General features: G+C 40.4%; 1 protein-coding gene across 3 annotated transcripts in view; it reads left to right on the plus strand.

Moving 5' to 3' along the window:
* Positions 1 to 17,132, plus strand: part of C1H3orf33 (chromosome 1 C3orf33 homolog) — a 42,398-nt gene that overhangs the window by 16,941 nt on the left and 8,325 nt on the right. For all 3 annotated transcript variants that reach the window (XM_037842068.1, XM_037842067.1, XM_037842069.1), the window contains exon 3: positions 15,794 to 15,941. In XM_037842068.1, coding sequence (XP_037697996.1) covers positions 15,794 to 15,941 — 148 coding nt within the window. The remainder of the gene's footprint in view (positions 1 to 15,793; positions 15,942 to 17,132) is intronic.

Consider the following 17,132-nt stretch of genomic DNA (forward strand, 5'->3'; position numbering starts at 1 on the left):
TGATAGCTCCTCTTCAGCTTTCTTTCTTCTTCTTTTTTTTATTTTTTTAGATTTATTTATGAATAATAATAACAAATTTACAAGTTGAACTGGAAATACCAACCTAAGAGGTTTAACAGCTTTTTTTATTATATTAAATAATCAAAATTCCTTTTATTCCCCAAATTGGTAAAGAATAAATGATATAATATACAATGTGGTACAAAAAATAATCAGGAAGGATCAACTTTCCTTTTGTATTGCTTGGTTTCTCCTCTTCTTCCTCCCTCTGAGAATTTGTCAAGTTCCTATAGTCTTTCAATTGCTGGTAGACAATTCCGAATTTGATATTTAACAAATAATAAAATTATTGAGTCACGCACTGGGCCATGTACTTTATATACGTAATTTCATTTAATGCTTACAATAATCCTGTAATATAGGTATTCTTATACTTAACCTTAATAGATGAGGAGACAGGTACTTGAAGAAGTTAAACACCTTTCACAAAATCATCCACCTAGGAGAACTGAATTTCAAGTTTACATCTTCCTGAATTTGAAACCTTTATGTTTTTCTCTTTATGATAGTGTTTCTTGCTTTTATCTGTTTGCCTTTGGAACATCTTTCCAGTTGTCTTTAGGACATGTCCTTTATCATGCGAAGCTTAGGCACAAGATCCTTGTTAGTGGCATCATTTTCTGCGTCTCCTAGGGAGCAGGCCCAGTTTATCACAAGCTCAGGATTCACTTCCTTTAAAGACGTCTTCCTCATCTGTTCTCATCCTTTGAATTTTTCCATTTTGACCTCTCAGTACTTATACTTTCTCTTAAACCTGCTAATGTATTCTACAGCGGTAATAAGGTTGTTTTATGTAGACTGTTTGTTCATCTTCCAAATAATGCCTGCTGTGGCATAGTACTGAACTTTCTGCTGTGGTGGGATGCAGAAGATGTAGATGCAACCAGATCTGCCTTTCTAAGTTGTACACAGACAGTGAGTTCCTTGAGAGCAGGAACATGGAGTTCTATTTCAGTTTTCTTCCTTTGCTGCTTAATGATCTCCCAAAACTACAAATAAAAAAAGGTACTCTTGAATCATTTTATGTATATCCTTTAATGAAAGCACATCAGAGGTAAAAGGTGTGGATTTTTAGTAGCTGACTACACCTCCTCCTCAGTCTTACCTTCTCTGTTCAAAATATTCTTGGTTCTCACCTGTAATATATTTTTCAGGCTCTTTATCAAGTTTTTTTTTTTCTTCTTCTGGTTCCAATTTGTTAAAGTTTTTATAAAATGTGATACACACAACTTAGCACAATATTTTCCACTTAGGACCTGATTTAGAGCAATTCCTCCCTCACCTTACTTATTACGGATGCTGCTCCTAATGTTGCCTTGGGATGAGGTTTTTGGAGTAGATGGGGTTACGCTTCCTTGTTTTCACAGCCTTGTCATTTATTTCACTTATTTTGGGTTCACTATCAACTATAACCTCTAAATCTTTTTTATATTTGCTAGTATTAATTTATTCCCTCACATCCTTTTTTTTTTTCTCTGCGAGATTGGGGGTGGGGTGTACAGGGACAAACTTTTACGTTTTAGTCTATCATTCTAATTGTCAGATCTTTTTAAATACTAATTCTGACTTCAAAGTTCATATTCTTCCCAGAATCAGGCCATCTTTATCTTTGATCTCTTTTTTAGTCATATCTTTTATTGTGGAATATAACACATACACATAGAAGTGTTAACTCTCCAAGTACAATTTAACAAGTAGTTAGCGAGCAAATTTCAAAGACTGTTATGGGTTACAGTTGTACAGTTTTAGTTATTTCCTTATTGTGAAATATAACATATATGCAAAAAGGTAACTTTCAAAATAAAGTACGGTTTAACAAGTAGTTATACAGGAAATTTCCAAAAATGTTACGAGTTATAGTGCCATAGTTTCAGTTATTTCCTTATTGTGAAACATAACATATATACAAAAAGGTGATAACTTTCAAATTACAATTTAACAAGTAGCTAAAGAGAAAATATCAAAGAATGCTATGGTATATAGTTTTACCATTTCAGTTCTTTCCTTCTAGCTATTCTAATACCCATGTGTGCGGGTTTGAATGTATTATGTCCCCCAAAACTCCATTATCTTTGATGTAATCTTGTGTGGGCAGACGTATCAGTGTTAATTAGATTGTAATTCTTTGAGTGTTTCCGTGGAGATTCATCCCACCCAACTGTGGGTGATACTCTGATGGGATAATTTCCATAGAGGTATTACCCCATCCATTCAGGGTGGGTCTAAATTAAATCACTGGAGCCATATAAATGAGCTGACAAACAGAAGGAACTCAGTGCAGTGTAGCTGTGAGTGACATTTTGAAGAGGAGTTACAGCCAAGAGAGACACTTTGAAGAAAGCACAGGAGCTGCAGGTGAGGGACACTTTGAAGATGGCCATTGAAAGCAGACTCTTGCTCTGGAGAAGCTGAAAGAGGACAAACACCCCAAGAGCAACTAAGAGTGACATTTTTGAGGAACTACAGCCTAGCGAGGAACATCCTAGGAGAAAGCCATTTTGAAACCAGAACTTTGGAGCAGACGCTAGTCATATGCCTTCCCAGCTAACAGAGGTTTCCCGGACACCATTGGCCATCCTCCAGTGAAGGTACCCGATTGCTGATGTGTTACCTTGGACACTTTATGGCCTTAAGACTGTAACTGTGTAACCAAATAAACCCCTTTTATAAAAGCCAATCCATTTCTGGTGTTTTGCATTCCAGCAGCATTAGCAAACTAGAACACCATGCAACTAAGAAAAAGAAAATTATATAGAAAGTCAGTATTCATAATTCTTTGTTAAATTCTACCTTGTCTGATACTACCCCTTCCTCTAGTTTAATCAGTTTCCTGATCTATAGGGATATCTAGGCAGTGACCACCCTAACTTGTTCATGTTGAAAAGGGTTATCAACATTGGGGGAAAAGGGGATGCATCTGGTTTATGTTCTTGAAGAGGCTATTGCCTCTGGGTTTGGGGATTTAGCTGGCATAGGAGCTCTCTGGAAGAATTAAGTTGCTGAAGAATAAACTAGTGAGTAAAACTTTTATAGAGTCTCATATAGGGATCCAGGTATTCTTTAGGGTTTTCAAGACTAAAGTTGACTTGGGCTTATCATACTGTGGTCATTGGCATATGTAGTGGAAGCTTGTATAGGAGTAACCTTCAGGACAGCCTCTCAACTCTTTTTGAAATCTCTTAGCCACTGAAACCTTATTTTGTTGCCTTTCTTTTCCTTCTTTTTGTGAAAAAGGCATTCTCAACCCCTCGATACAGGGTCAGGCTCATTACCAGAACCTGTGTCCCGTGTCGCTAGGGAGACTTATTCACCTGGGGGGGGGGGTTGTGTCCCATGTCAGAGGGAGGGTGATGAATTTATTTGCAGAATTGGTCTTAGAGAGTGGAAGTCCACATTCAAGCAACAAAAGAGGTTCTCTGGAGGTGACTCCTAGGCATAATAATAAGTGGGCTTAGCCTCCCTTTTATAGCCATAAGTTTCACCCAAACAAGCCTCAAGATTGGGGGCTTGACTATTAAAGTAGGGCATTGCTAAGTTCACATAGCATATGTTCTGTCCATGATATAATAATCCATATCTCAAATTATCATCACTCTCCATTTTAAACAATTCTTATGACCCAAAACACTGCATAGCTGTTTTCAGCCCTTATTTTTCCCTAGTGTTTGTGTGGTACTAGTAAGGTATTCCTATTAATTATAGTCCCTGGTATGCAATAGGTAGATTATTCCAATATACCATTCTATTGTCAACTCTGTACTTGAGTCATACCTTGGAAATATGTCATGCAAACACCTACCTGTATTTGTAGTGCTGATCTGTGGGATATATGACTTTAAACAAGCCCTTTTCAATCCTATTCACCTTCAGTGCAGCTCTGATATTTATAATCCCATTGTTCGGGTTTGCTATTGCTGCCGTTATGCAAAATACCAGAAATGGATTGGCTTTTATAAAGGGGATTTATTAAGTTACAACTTTACAGTTCTAAGTGTTCAAACTAAGGCATTGACAAGGTGATACCTTCACTGAAGAACAGATGATCACATCTGGAACACTTCTGTCAGCTGGGAAGGCAAGTGGCTGCCATCTACTGTTCCTTTGCTCCCAGGTTGCTGTTCAAAATGGTGTTCTCCAAAATGTCTCTGGGTCTCTTAGCTTCTTCGTGGCAAATTCTGGGTTTCATCTCTTAGCTTAGTGTCTCCAAAATGTCCTTCTGTCCATATCTCCAACCATCTGTAAGTGTCAGCAAGCATCTGGATCTTGGCTTAGCATATTCTGGGCATTTTCATCTCTCTGCTCACTGTGCAAGCTCCCTTTAAAGGACTCCCGTAAACTAATCAAGACCTACCCTGAATGGGCTGGGTCAAATCTCCATGGAAACATATAATCAAGAGGCCACACCTTAATCAAAAGATTAATCAATCTGCCCCTACAAGATTACATTAAAGAATATGGCTCTTTCTGGGGAACATAATATATACAAACCGGCACACCCATTAACAAACAATCATCACCCCTATCCATTCCCATATCTTTCAGTTCATCCTCATTGACATATCTGAACATACTAGATTGTCATTCTCCCTTCACTAGCTTCTCTCTATCACTAGGTCCCCAATATTCTACATTACAAGACATTGTTCAGAGAGTTCATAATGATGGGAACATACAATATCTCTCCTTTTGTGTCTGATTTATTTCACTCAGCATTATATCTTCAGGGTTCATCCATGTTGCTGTATGTTTCAGGAACTTGTTCCTTCTTACTGCTGCATAGTATTCTATCATATGTTTTTCCAGTTTGCTAATGCTAATACCAGAAATGGATTAGCGTTTTTTTTTCTTGCTATCTTTTTTTTTTTAATTTTATTTTGAAATAAATTCAAAGTTACAGGAACAGTGGCAAAAACAATACAGACCCCATACACAGCATACCCTGACTCCCCTCCCCTGATACCCCAATCCATTAACTTTCACATGCTGTCACACTGCCATTTCTTTTTTTCCCTCCCTCCCTCTCTCCCTATCTATCATCCATCATCTATTGCTCTGTCTTGTGAACATATGAGAGCAAGCTGCACACATCCTTGAACAAACACTGTAATTCACATATACAATTCCCATGGACAAGAACATCCTTTTATGCAATCCCATTAAGCACAGCTAAGAAGTTCAAGAAATTCAACATTGATACAAAGCTTACATTCTATATTTCTTTTTTTTTTTTCTTTATGTCCCAACTGTGTCCCTTTGAGCCTCCTGTCCTCCATCCTCCAATCCCATCCAGGATCATCCTTGGCATTCAACTGTCATCTATTTAGACTGTCTTTTTTTTTTTTTCAATTGTAGAAACATATATACAGCCTAAATCTTCCCATTCCACCCCCTCCTTAGCATTCCATTAGTGGGATTAATCACATTTAGAATGTTGTAATGCTATCACCTTCCCACCATCCATTACTAGAAATTTCCCTTCACCTCAAACGACAACCCTACACTCATTTCTTAACTCCCCATTGCCCCTTCCCCCACTTCTCATAACCCATACTCTACTTTTCATCTCTGTGGTCATATTCTCTGATAATGTCTTTGTGTTTACTGTGGGGCTTAAATTTAACCTCTTAAATCCATAACAATCTTGGTTTTCTTTGATACTAACTTAACTTCAATAGGACCCATAAACTATGTTCTTCTACTCCTCCATTCCCCCACTTTTATATCGTTCTTGTCAAAAATTACGTATTTTACATTGAGTCCAAAACCACTGATTTGTCATTAGAGTTTATGTATTTTATATCATGTAGGAAGTAAACAGTGGAGTTACAAATAAAAACTTATTGACTTCTATTTGTATTCCATTGTGGTTGGAGAGTGTGCTTTGAATATATTCAATTTTTTTTTTTTTAATTTATTGAGGCTTGTTTTATGTCCCAGCATATGGTGTGTTCTGCAGAAAGATCCGTGATCACTAGAGAAAACTGTGTGTCCTGGTGATTTGGGATGTAAGGTTCTATATATGTCTGTTAAAATTCTCTATATCTCTTTCTCCTTTCTTTGTTTCTCTGTCTGTAGGGCTCCCTTTAGTATCTGAAGTGGGGCAGGTCTTTCATTGGCAAAGTCTCTGAGCATTTGTTTGTCTGTGAAAAATTTAAGCTCTCCCTCAAATCTGAAGGAGAGTTTTGCTAGATAAAGTATTCTTAGCTGGAAATTTTTCTCTCTGAGAATTTTAAATATGTCATGCCCCTTCCTTCTCGCCTCCATGGTGGCTGCTGAGTAGTCACTACTTAGTCTTATGTTGTTTCCTTTGTATGTGGTGAATTGCTTTTCTCTTGCTGCTTTCAGAACTTGCTCCTTCTCTTCAGTATTTGACCATCTGATCAGAATGTGTCTTGGAGTGGGTTTATTTGGATTTATTCTATTTGGAGTTCGCTGGACATTTATGCTTTGTGTATTTATATTGTGTAGAAGGTTTGGAAAGTTTTCCCCAACAATTTCTTTAAATACTCTTTCTAGACCTTTACCCTTCTCTTCCCCTTCTGGGACACCAGTGAGTCTTAAATTTGGATGTTTTATTTTATCGATCATATCCCTGAGATCCTTTTCGATTTTTTAGATTTTTTTCTCCATTGTTTCTTTTGTTCTTTCATTTTCTGTTCTGTGGTCCTCTGGGACACTGAGTTGTTGTTCAGCTTCCTCTAATCTTGTATTATGAGTATCCAGAGTCTTTTTAATTTGGCCAACAGTTTCTTTTATTTCCATAAGAACTTCTGTTTTTTTATTTACTCTTGCAATTTCTTCTCTATGCTCTTCTAGGATCTTCTTTATGTCCTTTATATCCTGTGCCATGCTCTCATTCTTTGACTGTAGTCCTTTGATTGATTGCGCCAAGTACTGTGTCTCTTCTGATCGTTTGATTTGGGTGTTTGGGATTGGGTTCTCCATATCGTCTGGTTTTAGCAAATGCTTTAAGATTTTCTGTTGTTTTTGGCCTCTTGGCATTTCCTTTGCTTGATAGCTGTGATCTTCCAGGACCTCTGCTGAGGGAAGGCTGTGCTACGTCACAAGTGCACGCCTTCCCTCAAGGGAAGCTCCGGGCCATGGGCCATGCAGGGGCGCTCTCAGCCTGATGAAAAAATGGCAGAATGGGGCATCTCAACCACCCCCCCGCTTTTCACACAGCTCTGCCTTCCCAGCTCTGGGACAGCTAGCTGTGGGTGCACCCAAGGCCACTATCCACGGCCAATATTGTGGCCTGTGCGCAGTGCCGTGGGATGCACTCTCCATCATACTGGGTTTGCTGGCACGGCTCTGGTCTGTGGGTCCACCCTGGGCAGGAGTGTCGCCAGCACGCTGGGAAGCCGGCTGCAGGGGGTGTGTTTTCTTTCTCCTTTTGGCTCTCCCCTCTGTCCCTCTGGCCCTGGGACAATCAGCAGTAAGTGTGGGGAGGGCTATCCTCCACGCCAGACACCGAGGCATTGGTTACAGCCTGCTCCTGCACTGCTTCACTGAGCGGTTCTCACTGCCTTATCTGCAGTCGGTCCCGTTTTTTTTTTTTTTTTTCCTTTCCAAAAAGATCTAGTCCGTCTCCAAACGCCAACCCGCAGTTTTCCCACACTGCAGCATGGCCACAGGACTTTCAGCTGGCTTACTCACTCATTTCAGAATGAAGACTCCCGGTTTCACCAAGTGCATGGTCCCTGTGGTTTTAGCAGACCTTGTCCAGGTGGTGTGTCGCTGGAAGTGGTGTTCTGGGTCACTTTCTGGCTTTTATCTAGTATTTTTCATGGAGGTGTTTTTTTGCCCTGTCTGACCTAGCCACTATCTTAGGTTCCGGATTAGCTTTTTAAAAGGGGGTTTATTTGGTTACAAAGTTATAGTCCTAAGGCCATAACAGTGTCCAAACTGAGGCATCAGCAATACACTGAAGAACAGCCGATCATGTCTGGGAAACTTCTGTCAGCTGGGAAGGCAGGTGGCTGGCATCTGCTCTGGCGTTCTGGTTTCAAAATGGCTTTCTTCCATGATTTTTCTCTTTAAGCATTTTGGGGGTGTTCTCTTAGTTTCTTCTGGGCAGTCTCTGGCCTAGCAAAAGTCTTCTTCCATGGCAATCTCCAAAATGTCTCTCTCAGCTGCAGCACTCAGCTCCTTCTGTCTGAGCTCTTAAAGGGCTCCAGTGATTTAATTAAGACCCACACTGAATGGGTGGGGTAACACCTCCATGGAAATAATCTAATCAAAGGTATTACCCACAGTTGGGTGAATCACATCTCCATGGAACTTTTCCTGAGCATGGAGGCAGAAGGCCTGCCCCTGTCCTCCAGGGTAAACTCACCCTTTCCATTCGTGTGGGCCACTCTGCTCTCCCAGCCCGAGACATCTTGACTCCAGACCTCAACTTCCATGGCTCTGTCTTTGAAGAAATTTTTCCTTCAATTTGTTCCTTATCTGTCTCCTCCAGTCCAGACCAGTAGCGTCTCTCTCTATAAAGATCTCGCAAAAATTCTGTTGGCTTTGCATGAAGCACACAGAGGTCAAAGCCATCAGACAGTAGGACTTTCCACAAATCTTTTCTGGATAACTCTGTCTCCAGTCTTGGCTTGTACTGAAATGGCTGCTGGGTTCCATGTTTGGTTGCATCCTCACGTTGGGCTGTAGCTTCTGAGGTTTCACCCCCTGGAAGCCCAGAGTTTTTCAGGCCATGAATTTCTGGTTTCTTTGAGACCAAGAGTTCATTTCTCCACTTATCTCTGTCCTCTCACATTTTACTGTAAGCTGTAAGTAAAAGCCAGGCTACTTTTTCTATATTTTGCTTGGAGATCTCATCAGCTAAATATTCCAGGTTGTCTCTTTTAAATTCTTCCTTCCATCTGATACCAGGACTCAGTTTTGCCAAATTCTCTGCCACTTTAAAACAAGGATTCCCTTCCTTCCAGTTTGCAACAACACATTCATCATTTCTGCTCAAGGCCTCATCAGAAGTATCTTTAAAGTCCATATTTCCACAAACAGTCTCTTCAAAGCAGTTTAGGCCTTTTACATCAAGCTCTTCACAGTTCTTCCACAATCTTCCCCTTATCCATTTAAAAAGCTGTTACAGCATGTTTGGTATTTGCAAACTCAGCAGCACCAGCACCGGACTCTCGGTACCAAAATCTGTTCTAGTTTGCTAATGCTGCCAGAATGCAAAACACCAGAAATGGACTGGCTTTTATAAAAGGGGGTTTATTTGGTTACATAGTTACAGTCTTAAGGCCATAAAGTGTCCAAGGCTAACACATCAGCAATTGGGTACCTTCACTGGAGGATGGCCAATGGCATCTGGAAAACCTCTGTTTAGCTGGGAAGGCACATGGCTGGTGTCTGCTCCCTAGTTGTGGTTTCAAAATGGCTTTCTCCGAGGATGTTCCTCTCTAGGCTGCAGTTCCTCAAAAGTATCACTCTTAGTTGCTCTTGGGGCTTTTGTCCTCTGTTAGCGTCTCCGGGGCAAAAATCTGCTTTCAAAGGCCATCTCCCAAATGTCTCTGCATGCTGCAACTTCTCTCTCAGCTCCTGTGCTTTCTTCAAAGTGTCCCTCTTGGCTGGAGCTCCTCTTCAAAATGTCACTCTCAGCTGCACTGCATTCCTTCTGTTTGCCAGCTCATTTATATGGCTCTAGTGATTTAATTTAGACCCACCCTGAATGGGTGGAGTAACAGCTCCATGGAAATTATCCAATCAGAATCATCACCCACAGTTGGGTGGGGTGCATCTCCATGGAAACACTCAAAGAATTACAACCCTGATATGTCTGCCCACGCAAGATTACATCAAAGATAATGGCATTTTGGGGGACATAATACATTCAAACTGGCAGACTGGCCATCTTATCCTTTGATTTTTTTGTTGTCATATCTTTTTTTCCCACGCTCTCTTTTTTTTCCTTTAAGATACCCTTACTAGGGCTTTTCACTGCTGTGCCCTTTTCCAGACCTCTCTCCTTTCTTTGCTTCTCAGCCAGTAGAGCTCTCTTTATTGTTTCTTGTAGGGCAGGTCTCTTGTTAACAAATTCTTTCAGCATTTGTTTGTGAAAATTTTAAACTTTTCTTCAGTTTGAAGGAGAGCTTTGCTGAATAAAGAATTCTTGGTTGGCAGTTTTTGTCTTTCAGAATCTTAAATATATCATACCACTGCCTTCTCACCTCGATGGTGCCTGCTGAGTAGTCAGTATTTAATCTTATTGTGTTCCTCTTGTATGTGGTAAATACCTCTCTTTTACTGCTTTCAAAACTTTCTCCTTCTCTTCAGCATTTGACAATATGATCAGTGTCGCAGTCCAAGGGGGCATTGCTAGTCAAAAGACCAAAAAGACACTGAGCATTTTCTGAATCATGAACTTTATTCAGGGCTTACTTACAGTGAGGCAGAAATCAGCAAAAAATCAAATGTCTATTTTCTTCACCAGGCGGGTACAGCATTCGGCAGGAAAGTTGACCGTGCAATCAGGCTAACCGGTCAAGCTCGTTTTAAGGGCTTTCTAGACAAAGACATTCCTAAGGGAATGAGAGCATGGGTGTGGGAATGGGGGTTTTGTGACGTAGGATTGATCAGTTATCTTGTGCAGGAAGGGTGTAGAGAACATCTAAGGGGGCTCAGGAAGGAAGTAAGCTGTAGATTAACTCTTGGCTGTATAAGGTCTAGTTTCTATACATACACAGTCCAGCTGCACCTTCTTTCTAGGACACAGAGATGGTGGATTAGACGTTAACTGATCTGTGTCACATAGGCTAAACGCCGAGTCCCACAGGCCCCAAGTTAGGCTGGTGACCCTTACAATCAGTGTATGTCTTGAAGTAGGTTTATTTGGATTTATTCTATTTGGAGTTTGTTGGGCATCTTTGATTTGCATTTTTATGTCATTTGGAAGGGTTGGGAAGTTTTCCCAAACTATGTCTTGGGCCACTCTTCCTAGCCTTTCACTCTTCTCCTTCTGGGACACCAGTGATTCTTATATTTGTTCACTTCATTTTGTCCATCATTTCCCTGAGATCCATTTCAAATTTTTCAATTTTTTCACCATTTGTTCTTTTGTGCATTCACATTCAATTGTCCAATCCTCTCATTCCCCTAATCTTTCTTCTGCCTATTCAAATATGCTGTTTTGTGGCTGTAGCATATTTTTAATTTGATCAACAGTATCTTTTATTTCCATAAGATCTGCTATTTTTAAATTTACTCTTTCAAATTCTTCTTTATGCTCTTCTAGAAACTTCTTGATATCCTTTATGTCTTCAGCCATCTCCTTGAAATTGTTTTAGAGATTTTTGTGTAGTTCTTTAATTGCTCCAAATTTTGCGTCTCCTCTGGATTTTTAATTTGTTTGTTTGGCTTGACCATATCTTCTAGATTCTTCAAGTGCTTTCTAATTTTCTCTTGGCTTCACAGCATTTGCTTGTCTTGATAAAGGTTATTATGGGAAATGCAGGATTATTTGTGCATTTGTATATAATTTAGCAGGGCTACAGCTTGCTATCCTACCAGCAGGTGGCACTCTTGATCTGTCTTTTACTCTCATGTCAGCCTTCCCTAAACATCTCCTGTATGGTGGGTGGGGTCCAAACTGGGCTATCTAATGAGCGCACCAGTTCTCCATGTGCACTGAGGACTGCCTGCCCTGGGGGAGCGATGTGGGCCCTATGCAGTTTAGTTGGGAGTCTGCTCATGGACCCTCCAGCTCAACTGTGCCCCCACTCCCTGCCTGCTGTGAGCCCACAAGCCTTTGGGGTGTGAGAGGGGCTCCTGATCATTCCTTATGGCGCCCCCTCCTATCCCCACTTCTTGGCGGTACACGCCTTTGAGTTTTGTGGGTTGTCAGTAAATGCTGCCTCCGGGGTTTCTTCACGGGAGCTCCCAGTTGTATGCCTGTGGACAATCATCTCCCTAGCCAACTGCCAAGGTTGATGCATGTGAGTGGACAGCTCTGCTCACTCCCCCACTCAGAGGTCTTCTTGCCACTACCAGCCCCAGGAAGTGGTCCTGGCCGAACAAACTCACCCCATCCCTTGAAGTGTAGTCTCTGAGTTTTTGTCCATGTCCCCACCATGTGCTATAGGGCTCCCTCTATGGCCGGTCACACCCTGCAACCTAGGTCCTGGGTGTCCTCTGGCCCCTATCTAGTTTCTTTCATGGAAAAGAAGCCCGCTCCACCTCACCTACTCCACCATCTTCTAGAAGTCCCTATATTTGATCTTTATGCCATTAAGTCCTTGATAATCTTATTAAACTGGAGAGGATCTAGGACAGAGCCCCATGGCTTACTCCTAAAGCACTCCCTCCCACTGGCATTGATTGATTCATAAGTGCTGCCTTAGTGATGTCATGAAGCCTTATTGGATGCCCTCTGACTCTGTGTCATAAACGACTTTGTCAGTTGACTCACTTAGACTCATGCATTGTATTACGTTGTCATGTGTCTTAGTTTCCTTTAATCTGGAATATTACCCTCATTTAAAAAAATTTGCCTCTCATGACATTTTTAGGAGTCTAAGCCAATGTTTTATAGAAGGTCCTATAATACAGATTTGTCTGTTTCCTCATTGTAACCAGCATAAACATTTTGTCAAGGAGGTAATGGCTTGTTCTTCCTATTATATTGTATCAAGAGGCTCATAATGTCAGTTCATCCTTTAACAAAATTGTGCCAGTTTGGATATATTATATCCCCCCAAAAGTCACATTCTTTAATACAACCTTGTGGGGGCAGACTGATGAGTCTTTTGATTAGGATGAAAACATTTTATTAAATTATTTCCATAGAGATGTGGTCCCTGCCCATTCAGATTGGTTTTTTTTTTTAAATCTTCATTTTATTGAGATATATTCACAAAGCACACAGTCATACAAAACAAATCGTACATTCCATTGTTCACAGTACCATTACATAGTTGTACATTCATCACCTAAATCAATCCCTGACACCTTCATTAGCACACACACAAAAATAACAAGAATAATAAAGTGAAAAAGAGCAATTAAAGTAAAAAAGAACACTCGATACCTTTGTCTGTTTGTTTCTTTGTTTGTTTCCTTCCCCTATTTTTCTACTCATCCATCCATAAACTAGACAAAGGGGAGTGTGGTCCTTATGGCTTTCCCAATCCCATTGTCACCCCTCATAAGCTACATTTTTATACAATTGTCTTCGAGATTCATGGGTTCTGGGTTGTAGTTTGATAGTTTCAGGTATCTACCAGCAGCTACCCCAATTCTTTAGAACCTAAAAAGGGTTGTCTAAATTGTGCGTAAGAGTGCCCACCAGAGTGACCTGTCGGCTCCTTTTGGAATCTCTCTGCCACTGAAGCTTATTTCATTTCCTTTCGCATCCCCCTTTTGGTCAAGAAGATGTTCTCCGTCCCACGATGCCAGGTCTACATTCCTCCCCGGGAGTCATATTCCACGTTGCCAGGGAGATTCACTCCCCTGGGTGTCTGATCTCACCTTTCAAGTTGGCTTAGCTGGAGAGAGAGGGCCACATCTGAGCAACAAAGAGGCATTCGGGAGGAGGCTCTTAGGCACAATTATAGGGAGGCCTAGCCTCTCCTTTGCAGCAACAGTCTTCAGATTGGGTTTTAATTAAGTCTCTGGAGTCCTATAAGAGGACTAACAGACAGAAGGAGCTCAGAGCAGCTGAGAGAGACTTTTGGAGAGACCCAGATGCTTGCTGATGATTGCTGACCCTGAGAGATGCTTAGAGTTGCGGACAGAAGGACTTTTGGAGATGCTAAGCTAAGAGTTGCAATCCAGGGTTTGCCCTGGAGAAGTTAAGAGAAACCCAAAGACATTTTAGAGAACACCATTTTGAAATACAACCCAGGAGCAAAGGCACACACTAGCCACATGCCTTCCCAGCTGACAGGTGTTCTGGACACCATTGACCATTCTTCAGTGAAGGTATCATCTTGTTGATGCCATAGTTTGGACACTTTTATGGCCATAGAACCATAAATTTGAAGCCAAATATACCCCCTGTGTAAAAGCTAATCCATTTCTGGTATTTTGCGTAATGGCAGCATTAGCAAACTGAAACAAATGTTATCACACCAAACAAAATTAACAGCACATTTTATACCCAGTCTGTATTCAGATTTCCTTGATTGTGTCAGTGGTGTCTTTTTTATAATTGATCAGTTCAAAGCAGTATTCACATGGCCTGTGTATTGTATTTGTTTGCTATATATTTTTAAGTCTTATATATTCTATAACAGTTGCCCCCTTTTTTTCCCAAGCCATTGATTTGTTAGAAAAACCAACTCATTTATCCCATTGAATGTCCTGTTACATTTTCTTGCACTGAAAACCTTTTTAAAATATTCAGTTCAACTTTACTGTATTAGGAAGTTAGGTATTATTTTATCCTTTTGTGTTATGTGAGACTTTTATCTGGCCATGATTACAAATAAAGCTTGTTCCTATAGTATTGTTAATGTGGAAGATATAAGTGGGAAATGTTGACTAATTCCAGGGTCCCATCTAGGTGTTAGGTATTTAAGTAAATTCCTCATTGTTCCAGTTTGCTAATGCTGTTGTTATGCAAAATACCAGAAATGGATTGGCTTTATAAACGGGATTTATTGGGTCACAGATTTACAGTTCTATGGCCGTAAAAGTGTCCAAACTAAGGCATCAACAAGAGGATACCTTCACTGAAGAACAATGGCATCCAGAACACCTCTGTCAGCTGGGAAGGCACGTGGCTGGTGTCTGCTGGCCAGTTTGTGTTTCAAAATGGCTTTCTCCAAAATGTCTCTGTGCTCTGTCTTTGCTTCTCTCTCTCAGATCCTCTGCATCCTTGCTTCTTTCTCCCAGGACGTTTCTCTCTAAGTGTCTGGGGGTCCTCTCTTAGCTTCCCTGGGGCAAACTTTGGGCTTCATCTCTTAACCTGGCATCTGCAAACGTCCTTCTGTCTGCATCTCCAAGCTTCTCCAAGTGTCAGTTTTCAATGGCCATCTCCAAAATATCTTTCTTGGTGCCTCTTGGGGCATTTTGGTCTTCTCTGCTCTGTGTAAGCTCTGTTTAAACGACTCCAGTGGTCTAATTAAGACCCACCCTGAATGGGCAGGGTCCACACCTCCATGGAAATAATTCTGTCAGAGGTTCTACTCTAATCAACAGACTAATCAGTCTGCCCCCACAAGATTGCATTAAAGAATATGGCTTTTCTGGGGGACATAATGTATCCAAAGTGGCGCACTCATGTTAGCCTCCCCTTTGCCCCCTGCCCACAATTTTCCTTTTACTACAAGATAAAAAACAAGAAAAAAAGTTGTTAATTCAAGGTTCGAATTTAATTAGTTTCACCTTTGTTTAGGTTTTCTCAGCAACACCTGCATGAACAGATAATATAGATATATGATAGGGGTAGTGTCTGTTGAACCAGATTTGTGTGGTGGCAGGCACAGTCACTGCTTTTTGATTAATTTTGTCATATTTTGAGGATATAAGCTTTTAGAAGGTAGGAATCTGTTTAGTGTTCTCTATATAGTAGTTTGAAATACTAAAATAGCAAATAATGTTTCTAAATAATGTTCCTATAAACCTTTTGATTAAATTATATTAAAGTAGTAATATGAAATTATGAACCAAATTTAAAAGTTTTGATGATTATGAATTCTTGTTAAATGCTTTGATAATTTGATTTAAAATTAATTTTAAAATGAATAATAAAAGGCTATATTTTTCTCCTTATAATCAACAGACATCAAAATTCACGAGTTCTTCAGGTATTCCAGCAGAATTTATAAAAAGGAATGTTAAGCTACGTGGACGATTACACCGAGTAACAGAGAATGGCTTAGAAATTGAACATATTCCCATTACTTTTCCTATTATATCTTCATGGAGAAGTAAGTAAGGTGCAAGAATAATAACACTAACTGTTGTAGTGTTGTTTTATTAGATGCTATTAATAAAATAGGAAGAAAATGTCATTTTAATTCCTAACTCTCTAGTATGTTTTAGAGGAAGTTCAAACTCTTGGTCTTACATACAGGATCTACTGAATTTGGCTCCAAGTTTCCTTTCTTCCTTTCCTCCTTTTTTTTAATCAACCATTCAGTCTTTCTTTCAGGCATTCAATCAGTCATTCCACAAACAGTGAGCACCTATTATGTTCTAGACTCTAAACTAGCTATGCAATGCTGAGTGAAACAAAGACCTCTCTACTACCCCTTTGAGCTTACAGTCTAGGTGGAAGATAGACAACAAACAAATGAAAAATTGTCTTAAGAGCTATGAAGAAAAAGAACAGGGTGATAGGATAGAGAATTATTAAAGGGTATGGGAAGTGGTAACCTATCCTATATGTAGACTTGTCAGAGAGGGTCTCATTGAGGCATTGCTATTTAATCTGAGACCCAAAAAATGAGAGGGAGCTAACTAGGAAGAGTTTGGGTGGAAGTGAACTTGGCTCTATTAAGAAGCCATATGAAGGCCCTGTGACTGGGGCACCAGGAGGAAGCAGTGAAAGGCAACAAATGAGGTGGGAGAGGTTGGCAGAGATCAGATCTTTCTGCGCAATTCCTATTTCTCCCTGCTTCTCAGAGTTCCGCCACACAGAGCTTCCTGCTGCTGACTGTTCCCTAGGCCTCAGGGAATGGAATGTTGAACTCCTTCCTATTGATTCTTTAAAATCCAGCTCAAATATCAGCTCTCCTTTGAAGCTTTCCTTAACTCCCAGTAGAATTAGTCTCTTTCTTTACTGTGCCCCTGTTGGAAATAAAGCAGTACCTGTAAGGGAATAAATGCTCACTCGGTTCTGGAGGAGAAAATTTATTTACAATCTTGCAAGATAGGGCGTCCAGCCAAACACATGGCAGGCTGGCGCGCTAGAGGAAGAGAATGTCAATCTTTAAATCTCCTACTCCTAATTCGCAAGTCCCTCCCCTGTTTCCACATTGACTGGGTACTACAGAGGTTACAGCCTATCCGAGAACACTAACTAATTCATCTTTTGAGATTTTAATTTGTACAGCCAATCCCAGAGAGCCAACTAGCTCATTATTGAGATTTTCAACTGATTAGCCTATCCCAGAGTT

The sequence above is a fragment of the Choloepus didactylus genome, chromosome 1, assembly GCF_015220235.1.
Source record: "Choloepus didactylus isolate mChoDid1 chromosome 1, mChoDid1.pri, whole genome shotgun sequence".
Lineage (NCBI taxonomy): Eukaryota > Metazoa > Chordata > Mammalia > Pilosa > Megalonychidae > Choloepus > Choloepus didactylus.